General features: G+C 30.6%; 1 protein-coding gene across 2 annotated transcripts; it reads left to right on the top strand.

Annotated features, from left to right (window-relative positions):
* The first annotated feature begins 3,720 nt into the window (after positions 1 to 3,720).
* Positions 3,721 to 12,599, top strand: LOC109803511 (lysine-specific demethylase JMJ18). 2 transcript variants are annotated; one of them, XM_020365117.3, is made up of 13 exons: positions 3,721 to 3,739; positions 4,380 to 4,540; positions 4,730 to 4,816; positions 6,091 to 6,162; positions 6,614 to 6,691; positions 6,784 to 7,278; positions 7,368 to 7,589; positions 8,037 to 8,198; positions 8,734 to 9,099; positions 9,256 to 10,339; positions 10,436 to 10,539; positions 11,442 to 11,639; positions 11,904 to 12,599. In XM_020365117.3, the coding sequence occupies exons 3-13, from the start codon at positions 4,775 to 4,777 to the stop codon at positions 12,204 to 12,206; spliced, it is 3,126 nt and encodes a 1,041-aa protein (XP_020220706.1). In that variant the 5' UTR covers positions 3,721 to 3,739; positions 4,380 to 4,540; positions 4,730 to 4,774; the 3' UTR covers positions 12,207 to 12,599. The 2 variants fall into 2 exon arrangements, with proteins under 2 accessions (XP_020220706.1, XP_082916439.1); XM_083060313.1 differs by lacking the exon at positions 3,721 to 3,739 and having other exon boundaries at positions 4,167 to 4,540.
* The last annotated feature ends 1,161 nt before the right edge of the window (positions 12,600 to 13,760 follow it).

The raw sequence follows: 13,760 nt of genomic DNA, 5'->3' as shown, positions 1-13,760 counted from the left end.
TTACAAATTTGGAACGGCCCGTTCCACTTTTGGAACGACCCGTTCTGCTACTTCAGAAATAATTTATTTTCATCGTTTGGAACGCCCGTTCCAGTTTTGGAATAGCCCGTTCCAGCCTTAAAAAACAATTTTATAAAAAAAATTCATAAATAATTTAAATTATTACAAACATTTACAATATTCTATAAAACCCCTTTAATTAACTAAAACAATTATAAGAAAATAATTTTCATAAATATAAAAATAAAATAATAATAAATAGTCTATTAGTAGAAAATTTGGGGTGTTACAGTTGAGTAGCATAAATATTTATTCTTATGCTTGTATGGTTGTTTATTGAACTCTAGCTTACCCTTCTGTTTCCATGTGGATGGACTACGATGATCATACTATGTATGGGAGCAGGTCAGGGTTAGGTTGGAGTTGGTGGGGGCTGCTACTGACAAGATCAGGTGTTTTGTCCCAGTGTCAGAGTCTGTTGGAGTGTTGACTAGTCGTGCTTGACCGACACTAGGGTGATATTATTTGGATGACTGTACATATTTAGTGTTATATTTTGTACATAGAAACATAGTTTTATTATTATATTTATATATACCTATATGTATGAGTTATCCAGTTTTAATATTCTCTTAGTTCACTAGTAGTGTGATTCCAGTAAAGATCATGGCGGGTCGTTACACTTCCTCAAGGTCAAAGGTAGAAAATTGTCGACAATATTGATCTTACTCAAATAAAATTGTCTCATATAAAAGAAAAATGTTTTCCCTGATCTTGACCTTTCATATGTCTTTATTTACTTAATTTTAAAAGTAAAACTTAAAATATTTTGTAAAACAATGACTAATTAAAATTGTAATATTTTTATATATTATTTTAATCTCATGCGATGCTTTTGCAATATTTATGACAATTAAAAATAGAAAAGGAAAACTTTTTTATTTTTACTTTGATTTTTGTCTTCAAAATTTATATAGAAAATTTTAAAAAAAAATTATTTTTTGGTTATATTTAAGTAAGAAATAAAAAAAAGTAAAGTGGCACTTTAAAATTATTTGTGAAAAAGCTGAAAGCTACAAAATTTTCTTGAAATCAAGCATGTTTTTAATGTTTCAATTTAATCCTAATTCTTTTGTTTCAATTTTGTCATATGTGGTACTAAAGCATTTTAAATGCCCCTTTTTAAAATGAGAAGTGCTAATATGTCTTTTCTTTTTTTAAATTTTTTAAATGTATCTTACATTTTTTTAATTTATATTATCAATACAAAATATTCATAAACTTTGTTGATAATTAATTTTTGTTATGAGATTTAGTTGAACATTTTTAATAAAATCTTCTCATTAAATATTTTTTTTTACCTAAATTTAAAATCTTACTTAAAGAAACCAAATCTGATATTTAATTAGTGTTCTTTTTTTGTTTGATAGTATTGCTTTTTTATTTTTTGACACTGATAGTAATGATTTATTAGTATGTCTTATGATTGGGAAAAAAAAACCATCATCTGATAGACTATTTCCGTGTGAAACTTTTTGATACAGGTAAATATGATATGTGGAAAGTCAATACGAACATGTATCTGAGGTTCAAAATAAGGGTATTATATATCATTTTTTTTCTTCTACATATGATATATTGAAGATCATATGAGCTTTCTATGTTTCTCTTTCATGGCTTCCTTTTTACTGTTATTTCATGCTACTGAAAATCCTCAACAGTTTAACAAGGAAATGTTGATCAAAATAAATAAAAGATTAATACAAATTGAATAAATTGGTAAACATGTAAGTTTGAGACCATTGACACCAAAATTACATGTATTTATCCTATATTAATGATGATGACACCGGAGCATCCCAACACAAACTCCATGTTTATGGTTAATGGTTGTGAGACTTTTGACAAAATTAGAGGCCGAACTAAGGAAAGAGGAGAGAGGGAATGGTTTTATATTTTTTTTAATTAAATAATTTTTTATTAGTCCCAAATTATATTTAGTAAATTTTTTTTTGTCTTTTTATTTTTTTTTTTAACATGGGATGTTAATGTATCACAACTAAAAATTGTTACGAGTAATATATATATATATATATATATATATATATATATATATATATATATATATATATATTAATTATTGCTTAAAACAATCACAGTAACTTTTAATTGAATATAGTATTTTATCAAAATTCATCATTGAATTAAAAGTTTATTTTACATAATTTATATATATGTATATATATAATTTTATATTAAATATAAAATTATTTAATACGTTATTTATATAAATAAAAATTAACATAATATATATCTTTTAAAATATATTAAAATATGAATAATTTAATTATTTTATAATTTTTATTTAATTTTTATAAATTTTGACATAAATATTTAAGATGATATAAAATTATAAGTAATGATTAGATTAATAAAATCATCTTTATTATAAAATTGTTGATGGTGTAATAATTAATATCTAGTACATCCGGCATAATAGTATATTGACATAAATTTTTATCAATTATTATATTATTTAATAATTTTTAATTTAATGATATTTGTAAAAAAAATTATTTAAATTAAAAATATCCGTAATAAACAACATGTTTAACGATGATGTGATTATTTAGTTTGGTAAATAGATATGATATTGCTTGGAAAATAGTTACCTAAAACAAAGTTAAATAAAGAAAGAAACCTTCTATATCATGTAGGTATTAAAGAAGTCTACTGGTAGTCCATTAAAGCGGAACTAAAATCTTATTTAAATCGTAAATACACCGTACACACATGTACCCGTACATATGCACAAGTTCTCAATAAACTCACTTACAATGAATGTTTCAATGCATTAGTGTTTACTTAGTTTTTAATTTGATAATATAAACCCAAAAATTAAAAATGTTTAGTGAATGTTATTGAATAGGAACATTGTGTTTAAAAGGAAAAAAATATAGAAGATTAAATTAAAAATATTTTATTGATTGACTATATATTATGGATAGGTTGTAATTGTTAGTGTCTCCAAGATTATATTAAATTTTAATTCAAACATAAACCATCATTTCATATTAAGAATCATTTACGGATTTAGAAATTTTAAGTTATGAAACAATATTTATATATAAAAATCAATATTTTAATTATACATTATAATAAATTTTTATATAAATATTTCTTAAAAATATTTTTAATTATTAATAATTTCATGAAAACTATTAAAATTTAAGGATGGTTTATTTAGTTAGTTACAAAAATAATGATTACTTGCTTATTCAAAGAAAAGAAACTAAGTTTGTTAGCTCAATAGTTATGTTATAAGGTCTGACCTGGAACATAAAATGTTAATTTTGTGTTCTTAAGTTTGATTTTCTCCTGTATTAAAATAATGTTTATTCAATAAAAATGAGTATAAATTAATCATTAATTATTAATTTTAAAACATTGTGTAAATCATGTTTATAAGTAAAATAAAATTACTAAAAAAAAGAAGAGAAATAATTTAATCCAAACATAAGCCATCATTTCATACAGCTAACAATACTTTTATTTACGTTTTTATTTTTGTTCAGCAAGTACATATAAACATTGCGTTGTTTTTTGTTTCATGTTAATTACTCCAAGTGCAGAAGACAACACCCACAGTTTTAAGGTGTTGTGTTGTGTGATTGTTTCATGTGTATGGTTGGTTGGTTGGTTTCATCGCTTTCCGTTAATACTGCGTGCGTTAGAGCGGGTTCGTTTCACTCTCTTTCTCTCTCATCCATCTTTATTATTTTTTATTTATTTATTTTTATCTTTTCTTTTTCATTGTTTCTTCATTATTATATTTTATTTATTTTGATACGAATGGTTTCTTTCGTATTATTATTATATCTATATTTGATTTCATTTGATGCATTTTCCCATCAAATTATAATTTAACCTTTTAATCATAAAAATAAGAAAGCATTAGAAAACTTCAAAAGCAAGCACACCTTTCGACGTAGTATATCTTAACATCTCTATCTCTGAGGTATATGCACTATTATTTTTTTTTTGTGCCCCTATATTTTCTCAAAAAATAATAATGTTTTACTTGTCTTCGTTTTAAGAAAAGTACTGAAAAATAAATAAATAGAATATTTTGAAAAGTATTCGGGTTTTAATTTTTAACCTGTAGCTTTATCTTTTGCATTATATCTATTTATTAATTTAATAATTCTCTTTCCCAGTCCACCTGTCAAAATAAATAAATTAAATAAAGATTGTTACTCGGTCAATTGTTGTTTCAATTTTCTTCTCTTAATTTTGTGTTTTCATTTGTGGGAACTGTTTGAATTTTTGAGCATTTGATTCCATGATTCATAGGATTTTGTACTTTTTTTAATTTGTAGGCAATTGTTAAGGGGTTTCACAGGAATATGCATACACATGCAAATTGAATTTGCATTTAGGTTTTCTTCACTGTGTTGATCTCTATAGGAATTTCATGTTTAATTCATTTGTACGCAATCAGAACGTGGAAGGAACCGAACTGTCTTTTTGCTGCATTGGGGTGAGTATTGTGATGTTCTGCATTTGTTCTTCTATTACCCCTATTTTTTTGTTTTTTGTTTTTTGCTTTTGTTAACGTTTCTTTTTCCCGTCAGTGAGTTTGCTAATAAAGAAGTAGAAAACTGTTTCTGGGTTTTCTCCTTGATCTTTTGTTGACTCTATGATAAAGGGTATGTGGCTTTTGTTGCAGGCATAATTATTCAATTAGTTTATCTATATTATCATTTTGCATTGAATGGAGCAGTTGAAACTGGTTGCAGATTCTAAAGCCAAAGAGGTTAGAATTTCAAACCCTAGCAATGTGTGATACGTCTTTGTTTCTGAAGCCCCTTTTGGAATATTTTATTTCCTCCCTCTGTATCTAAAATCTTCTATCCTCTGTTTTAAGGATCACAATTGCTGGTGATCTTATTATTCATGTTTGTGTCTGAAAAATCTTGCTAGTCATGTGTTACTATACTATTTTCCCCCTCTTAATTTGCTTATAACGTTCTGTGTTCACTTGTGACTTGTGATGGCTTTTGTTGTTCAACACTTCTAGTTGATGAGCTAACTTCTGCCCTTCAGATCGTTAATTATCTCATATCCTAATTGCTTAACATCTTCTATTGCCTGGTCTATGTGCCAAGCTTTGTGGTTTCTTTATATCACGGGGATTTGAAAGATTAGAAAATTTTCAGCAAGTGGTTGTGACTAGTACTGCCTCTGTTTAGCCTTTTGGAATTGCATACACCAGTGGTATTTGTATCTGTCACTCTCAATATCTCTAAATTGACATACCTCATAGAAGGGGTGAAAAATAGGTAACATGTAATACATATTATTCAGTGCATGTTGTCTGCTTCTTGATTTTTCAAACAAGAGGGAAGTACCAAATATCAAAAGTGCTCCTTTTAGGTGATTTTCAATGTTGGGAGGTTGTACTTATTATAACTGTAAAAGTATTATTTGCTTAAATTCATTGTATCTTTTCATTGACCATTCGAATGCTATGCATTACATTTTGAAGCTATGCAATAGACACATGAGGGGGAAAAAAACTAGAGTGTGAACCTTGGCACTGTTTTGGTCTGTATTTTATACAGATCTCCCCTTCCTTCCCAATTATGGCATCCAGTACTCTTTTAACTCGGAGTCTTTGGAAATTTATTTGAGGATGCTTATGTAAATATTTATGACTTATTTCAGCCTATAAGATTGGATTTAATTTATGATTGAGTGAATGTTCTGTCTTTACTTGAAACTGAAATTTAAATTATATTTTCCAGTACTTGAAATATGAATGCATCACTATCTCTATTTTCTTTTTAAATATTAATTTTCATGTGCATCATCTACAATTTTTGCTGTTTACTTTTGGTGCATTCTTACTTTCTGTTTTCTACAGCTTGACCTCTTTGACATTAAACTGTCACACTTTTTTGTACCAAATCCTTTGGCAATATTTGGAATGTAACATTATTAATTATGATTTCCTTCAATTCATTTTTTACATTGATTATTTTTATTGAGGCTGCAAATTTTAATAAATTTATCACTCATATTTTTCAGGATAATCCTTTGGGGAACAAGCCAAAAAATAACAATGTGCTTGAGTCTTCGGACAGTCTGAGAAATAGAAAGGTATGCAATATGATCCTATGTGTTGAGCATGCATAATGCTTTCATGGTCCATCAACAATACTCTGTACTTTTCTTGTCTTTGGAACAAATAGGAACCGACTTTTGAAATCCGAGTAGAATTACCTTTCAGCACCCTGTGCTTTAAGTAATTTTATTTTTAAACTTCCCTTCCTGTTTTTTGAATTAGATGAACTTGTTTAATATGAGGGTTCACAATTTTGAGCAATCAATACTTGTCTTGATAGTCATCAGGTGAATCTAACTTGAATAATCTGATTCCCAGCTTATTGAAAGCATAATAGGATATAGATTAGTCAATGACCAAATTCAGTTTTTTAAACATATTTCTTATAGTATAGAAGAAATTAATGGGTTGAAAGCTACCATTAATGATTATATAGAAGAGAGATTTTGTTTTTTCATATGTTGAATTATTATTGCTATGCTGCAGATATCAGCTCGATGGGATCCAGTTGAAGCATGTCGGCCTATAATTGAAGAAGCACCTGTCTTCTATCCGACTATTGAAGTACTTGTTATTATTATTGCCATCTTCACATTTGTGGTAGTAATATTGTACTATGAGTAATTTGATTTCTTATTTTTATTCTTTTTAATTAGGAGTTTGAAGACACACTCAGTTACATAGCAAAGATTCGGCCCCTAGCTGAACACCATGGCATATGTAGGATTGTTCCACCAGCTTGCTGGACTCCACCCTGTCCTCTTAAGGAGAAAGATCTATGGGAAAATGCTGAATTTCCCACCCGTATTCAACAAATTGATTTGCTTCAAAATAGGGAACCTATGAGGAAAAAAAGTAGGGGAAGGAAAAGAAAACGTAGAAAGCATTCCAAAACAGGGACATGTAGGAGGAAGCCTGCCAATGCTTCTGAGTCTGAAGAGAAATTTGGATTTCAATCAGGGTCAGACTTCACTCTTAAAGACTTTCAGCAATATGCTAATTTTTTTAAAGAGTGCTACTTTGGGTTGAGAGATGCCAATGGAGACAGAATAGCCAACGACAGCAACCCTGAGAGGAAATGGGAGCCCTCTGAGGAGGAAATTGAAGGTGAATACTGGCGTATAATTGAACAACCAACTGATGAGGTTGAGGTATTAAGCATTGTCTATTGAAAACTATATTAGTCTTTATTACCACACAACCGTGGAAACAGTATATATGTTACTGTGTTATATTGTAGGTGTATTATGGAGCTGATTTGGAAACTGGAGCACTTGGAAGTGGTTTTCCTAAGGCATCATCCTTAACTAAGAGTGATTCAGATCAATATGCTCTGTCGGGCTGGAATCTGAATAATTTCCCGCGGCTGCCAGGTTCTGTACTAAGTTATGAGGGAAGTGATATATCAGGAGTTCTAGTGCCATGGCTGTATGTTGGCATGTGTTTTTCATCATTTTGCTGGGTAAGTAATGATTTTTTTCCAAGTCTAAATTTAACTCAACTTGATGAGATGTAATATAAACAATTTTTTTGCCATGACATGATGTTAAGAGTTTAAGTTATTTTTCATCAAAGTTTGCTTAAAATTTTTGACAGCTGTTTAGTTTAGAAAATTTCTCACTTGGTTAAAGGTTTACCTAACAAAATAGATTACTTGAAGTAATAGAGAATGGAGTGGGCTGCTTCATACTGCTTTATCATTAAATAAATTAATATAATAGAAACCTCAGTATGTTTGCACTTGCGGTATTTTGTATTCCACTTGCTTGTGTTGATATATTTGACATGTTGAACTATAAAACTAATAACATATGCAGTGATCTTGAATTTTGCATTTCTTTCATTTCAATTCCTAACTTTTTTCTTAGAAAGATAACATATTGTCATCATTTTCTGCTTCTCGAAACAGCATGTTGAGGACCATCACCTCTATTCACTAAACTATTTGCACTGGGGTGACCCAAAAGTATGGTATGGAGTACCTGGAAGCCATGCTCCAGCTTTGGAAAATGTAATGAGGAAGCACTTGAGTGATTTATTTGAGGAACAACCAAATCTACTCAATGAACTGGTATAACGCTACCACTTGTACTTTCCTTATTGCTTTCGGTTGTTGACTAGTATTTTCAGTTATCAGTTGCTTTAGTACTACTTTATTGTTTCTATAGAGAAGAAATATATTAATGATTAGAGTAGTTATCAGTTATCATACCTTAGAACTGAAGTTCATTATAGATTCTAGCAAACCACACTGCTAGTGTGTTTGGGAAAAGTCGTGACTGAGAATTGGCATCATCTTAATGACTTGACAGTTCCTCATGACCAATATCCTTCATGATGTGTTCTGTATGACACAAACTTTCAGCTCCGTTATTGCTGCAATGATGGTCGCTCTTATCAATAATCAATCTGTTTAAAGCCTATCCCTCCTTACATAGTGGGATGAATTTTGTCAGTTTTATTACTACTAACAATTAACATTTGTTCATCTCCAGATTTTCCCAGTGCATTTGTTCAGTTTTTAGCATTCTATGTACACACCACATAGTTTGTAAGTTTGGAAAAGTATTATAATTCTAATGGTTTTGATTTTTTCCTTTGAGCAGGTTACCCAGTTTTCTCCTTCAATTCTTAAATCTGAGGGAGTGCCTGTGTATCGCACAGTTCAGCATTCTGGGGAATTTGTTATTACCTTTCCAAGGGCATATCATTCTGGCTTCAATTGTGGCTTCAACTGTGCAGAGGCAGTCAATGTGGCTCCTATTGATTGGTTAATGCATGGTCAGAATGCTGTTGAGCTTTACAGTTTACAATGTCGTAAGACATCATTGTCACATGACAAACTGTTATTTGGATCAGCACTGGAAGCTGTGCGAGCCCTTGCAGGGTTAGCTCTTGGAAAGGAAACTCCAAAAAATTTGAAATGGAGTAGTGTCTGTGGGAAAGATGGAGATCTTACCAAGGCAGTCAAGGTAATGGCTCTCTCACCCTCTCCACTTTGCTCATACCTACTTCCACAAATTCTGAGACCTCCATAAAGTTTTTTAACTCATTTATTATACAGTTTTTTCTACCATGCAGATATTTTATTCAGTACTTAGTTTTCTTGTTACCCTTATTTGTGATAGGCAAGGATAAAAATGGAAGAAGAAAGGCTAGACTGTCTTCCAACTCATCTTAAGTCTCTGAAGATGAATAGTGACTTTGATTTGTACAAGGAAAGAGAATGCTTCTCTTGCTTCTATGACTTGCACCTATCTGCTATGGGTTGTGAGTGCTCTCCCGACATATATTCTTGTCTTAGGCATGTTAATTTATTCTGTTCGTGCGAAATGGAGAAAAAATTTGTTCTGCTTCGATATACTATAAATGACCTCAATATGTTGGTTGGAGCATTAGAAGGAGAATCAGCTGCTATTGAGTTGTGGGCAAATAAAAACTTTGGAATGGTTTCTGCCAATGCCAAAGAGGTTTGGATAGATAAAACAGATGTTGAGCAAGATATTTACAAAAACAAGGATTATGAAGAAAGGGAAAGCTCAGCTGGCTGTTTAGGAACGAAGGATAGGTCAAACTTAAACACACCTAGTAGTCCTACACCTACGAGTCATATTACTTCAGAAATAGGGCAGTCTGAGTCACACCCTGTAACTTCTAGGGCCCCATATGACAGTATTGATAGTCATAATGACAATAATGATGATAAAAAATTGGTCACAGAAAATGAAGATAAAGTAGATCAGGCAGGTCCTCTGGATTTGAATGTTGATGTTACCTCTGGTGAAAATGAAAATCATTTGCGGCATATTTCTGATAACCATCATGATGAAGTTGTTTCAGTAAAGGAAAAGGTATGTTGTTCAGAGACCAGAATGGAAGAAGACAATGTGAAACTTGGTGTTGAGGGCAACATACAAAACTCATTTTCTGTTCTAAAGACTGATTTTTCATCACCATGTTCTAGGGATGCTCACAATTATTGTACATTTGATGGTGGAAAAATTGAGCTGGATCTGCAAACAGATTCAGATTCAGGAAAGCTGCAAAACAATCTATTTAAAAGGGCGGTCATAGATACCACAAGTACTAGTATGTTTTTGACAGAGGAAAGCTGCTTAATGCAAATGTTTGGTACTTCTGTCGAGCCTGTAAGTTTGGGATCTGTTGTTCACGGAAAGCTGTGGTGCAGTAAGCATGCAATATATCCAAAAGGTATTCCAGTAGGATTTTTTCTGGGCTTTAAGATTTTACCTTGGTTGATTTATTACTTGGAACTTAACTTGTCTGCATTTTGGTATACTTTTGAAGGATTCAAGAGTCGAGTTAACTTCTATAGCATTATTGATCCAACAAGAATCTGTAGCTATATTTCTGAAGTTATTGATGCTGGATTTCTTGGACCTCTTTTCAAGGTATCATTCCTTACCTTTTTTTGTTTTAGGTTTGAAAATGAAATCATTTTGACTAGTTACTATTTCTTGATAATACTGGAATCCATGTAGTTGACATTTTCAGATGCCAATTTCCATTTCCAAATGCATTTTGGCTTGAATATAATTAAAACACGGCTTCTTGGCCTCCAATGTAGATTCAAGTTGAATATTCTGTTTAAAATATTGTCAGGCATTTTACTCTAAATGCCTTTATTAAAATGATATAGTTGTTTGCCTCAACAAGGTGTGTAATGTTGTGTTTGCTAGGTTAGGTTATGGTGTACTATGCTAAAATATAACGTAGAGATTTATGGGACAGATTACTCTATGGCTGTGTGTTTCTGCAGATGATTTCTGTATAGTTTTTGTTTTTTCCCTATGCTAAAATATAACGTAGAGATTTATGGGACAGATTACTCTATGGCTGTGTGTTTCTGCAGATGATTTCTGTATAGTTTTTGTTTTTTCCCTAGCTTGCAGAGGGATAAGGAATTATACCATTGGCTTTTTTTTTTTTTTTTTTTTTTTTTTTAATTTAACGTAGGAAGATTTCCTTTTACCTTCTGTACTTTTCTCCATATTAAATAATTTTTTCCATCATCTTGAAATATATCATTATGATTGGTTTATGTGTTGGTGGAATACACCCAATGGCTGGAAACTTTTCCACGATTAGATGTTTATGTAGTTGCATCATTGTCTCAAATTATTGAATCGGACAACATAGTTTTAATCTCTTGTTTCTTTAGGCTAAGAAACTCATTGACATCACTGTATAGCCCTAAATCAACTGTATCTGAGTTTTTGTGGAAGTGTTTATTTGAGTTGACCTGATTTTAATTAAGGTGTGTTTCTCTCGTGTTCCATAAAACATATTTCAGGTTACCATGGAAGAATGTCCAAGTGAGGCTTTCACAGATATCTCAGCAGATAGTTGCTGGGAATCAGTTCTGAAGAGATTACATCATGAGATAACGAGGAGAAGGAGTCTAGGTGAACTAGAACTTCCTCCCTTAGAGCTCCTGAAAAGCATTAGCGGTCATAGAATGTTTGGCTTCCTTTTACCATCTATTATTCAGGTAATGAAAACACATGTATCTTATATTTTTGCCCAACTTGAGCTAACACGAATATCTTCTGTGTGTTGTTCATTATCTAATGTAAAATCAATTCACATAATTTAAATCTCTTCACCAAATTGTGTGTTGAACTAAATTAACATAGCTTATTCAATTTTGTCAATGACTACTGAATTAATTTGGAAAAACGTGACTGTTCTAGAATGTTCCTCTGGAATTATGTTCTCTCTTCTGATGTTCTATTACATTCTGACACTTTTTCAGGTCATCGAAGCCCAAGATCCAAGTCATTTGTGTGTAGAGTACTGGAATCACAAAGTTGCCTCTTCAGGCAGCACATATGGTTCCAGTAGCTATTTAGGTAATACCAATACCAAAATTTTTGGTATCGATTTGATTAAGCAGGAAAATTATAACATGCTTGAAAAGATGAAACCAATACTACTAAGGGCAAGTCCTGATGAGTTAAGCACAATGCATAAGCTACTCAGCTCTGATGCACAGTGCTGTGAGTGGAAAGTGGCATTGATAGCACTGATGGATGAGATTCGGAAAGCTTGTCAATAAAACGTGAAGATCTTAATTCTTTCGGACTCTAGATAGTTATGTTCCATTTAGTCATTATAGTTGGATCCATTCTTTCAAAGATAAATTAAACTGAAGAATCTGCTGGGTGAAGAGGAGGTAAATTTTTGCACTTTCCCATAATCAGTGACCTATATACATATGGGAAAAAGACGCTGACCCATTTTAAAACATTCGTATACATTTTCTTTTTAAGGTCTAGCCTTTAGCTGTAGCTGGATTTAGGTTTTGCATTTGTTGTTTTATTTCTAAATATCTGTATATACCTAGAAAAATGCTGCCGATACAATAAATGATAAAAGGTAGGGAAATACATGGGGCATCTGTTATTTGACTTATTTCAAATGCAATTGCTTCTGCTCAGAATTTTGAATATATATGATCTCTGTCTTAAGCAAAATGCAATGCGTAAATCCTCACGTCTTATAAGTTACAACCCAAACGGGTTTGTTAAATATGATAGAATATTGTATTTCTGATAAATTGCAGGTTCGAGTTCATTCATCTCTAGGTTGAGTGATTTTGCTCTCTTGGCTCCCTTTACAAAGAAGATAAGTAGAAAGAAAAGAAAGAAACATGGGATAAAAAGAAAGATATTATAAAATTTAGCACTATCAAAACGGGTTGGTTCAACAGACTTTCTAGGTGGACTAGTTCGGCTTGACCCACCAATTTAAAAGTTCAAACTTTTCCATTTCAGTTAGGTCAATTACGGCATGACAGGTTAAATAGGTTAACTTATTGACGTACCTAAATTTAAAAAAAAATTTCAATTAGAAAAAATTTTCAATATAAAATAACATTTAAATTAAAAATAAAAATTATCAAATTAAACATCACGTATATAACATTAAATTTAATTAAAAAAAATTGTACAAGTTTCAATAATCAAAACAAAAAAATTAAAAAAATTATTATTGAAGTGATTATCCATTAATATTAATTTTTTTTAGAGATTTGAGCATATAAATCTATAATAATTTTATGTTTAATATCAATTTTATCTTCATCTACAAAAAATAATATCTTAATAAAATGATACATATATAACAACAAATGGTTAACTGAGTCGTTGGTGTGTTGGGCTAATGGGAGGTGTAAGTGGGTTAGCTGAACAATTCGATCTACCACAGGTTGAATCTAAGTGAGTCAGATCAAAAGTGGTTCGGGATGAGTTTTATAACCAGTTATGATTTTTTTTAATTTTTTTTAACCCGACTTAACCTATTTTTAAGGTAAATCAGGTTAGTTTACATGCGAGAATCCACTTTGACAATTCTATTAAAAATGTATAGATAAAATAATTTTAGAAGATATTGTTCAAATTATAAGAAATATTATAGTCACTGAATTTTTTCTACTAATACAATGGGATATCACAAGGGAATGACATGTTATTTAAGCAACACACAATTTACAATAGTTTCTCTTGATACTTTGAATGAGCTTTAATTTCATTTCATCATCTTATTTTTAAAGATATTTAAAATTTGAGTATTTTTAAGGAGAAATTGAGTTTAATATAAACACTAAACT

This window comes from Cajanus cajan, chromosome 1 (genome assembly GCF_000230855.2).
Source record: "Cajanus cajan strain Asha chromosome 1, NIPB_CcT2T_4, whole genome shotgun sequence".
Taxonomy (NCBI): Eukaryota; Viridiplantae; Streptophyta; class Magnoliopsida; order Fabales; family Fabaceae; genus Cajanus; species Cajanus cajan.
This window is presented reverse-complemented; position numbering and strand designations above follow the sequence as displayed.

Coding starts and splice junctions, on each gene's coding strand:
- LOC109803511 (XM_020365117.3), top strand. CDS start 4,775: ATGGAGCAGTTGAAACTGGTTGCAGATTCTAAAGCCAAAGAG. Junction 8,199..8,733: donor CAAATCTACTCAATGAACTG/GTATAACGCTAC, acceptor TCCTTTGAGCAG/GTTACCCAGTTTTCTCCTTC. Junction 11,640..11,903: donor TTTTACCATCTATTATTCAG/GTAATGAAAACA, acceptor ACACTTTTTCAG/GTCATCGAAGCCCAAGATCC.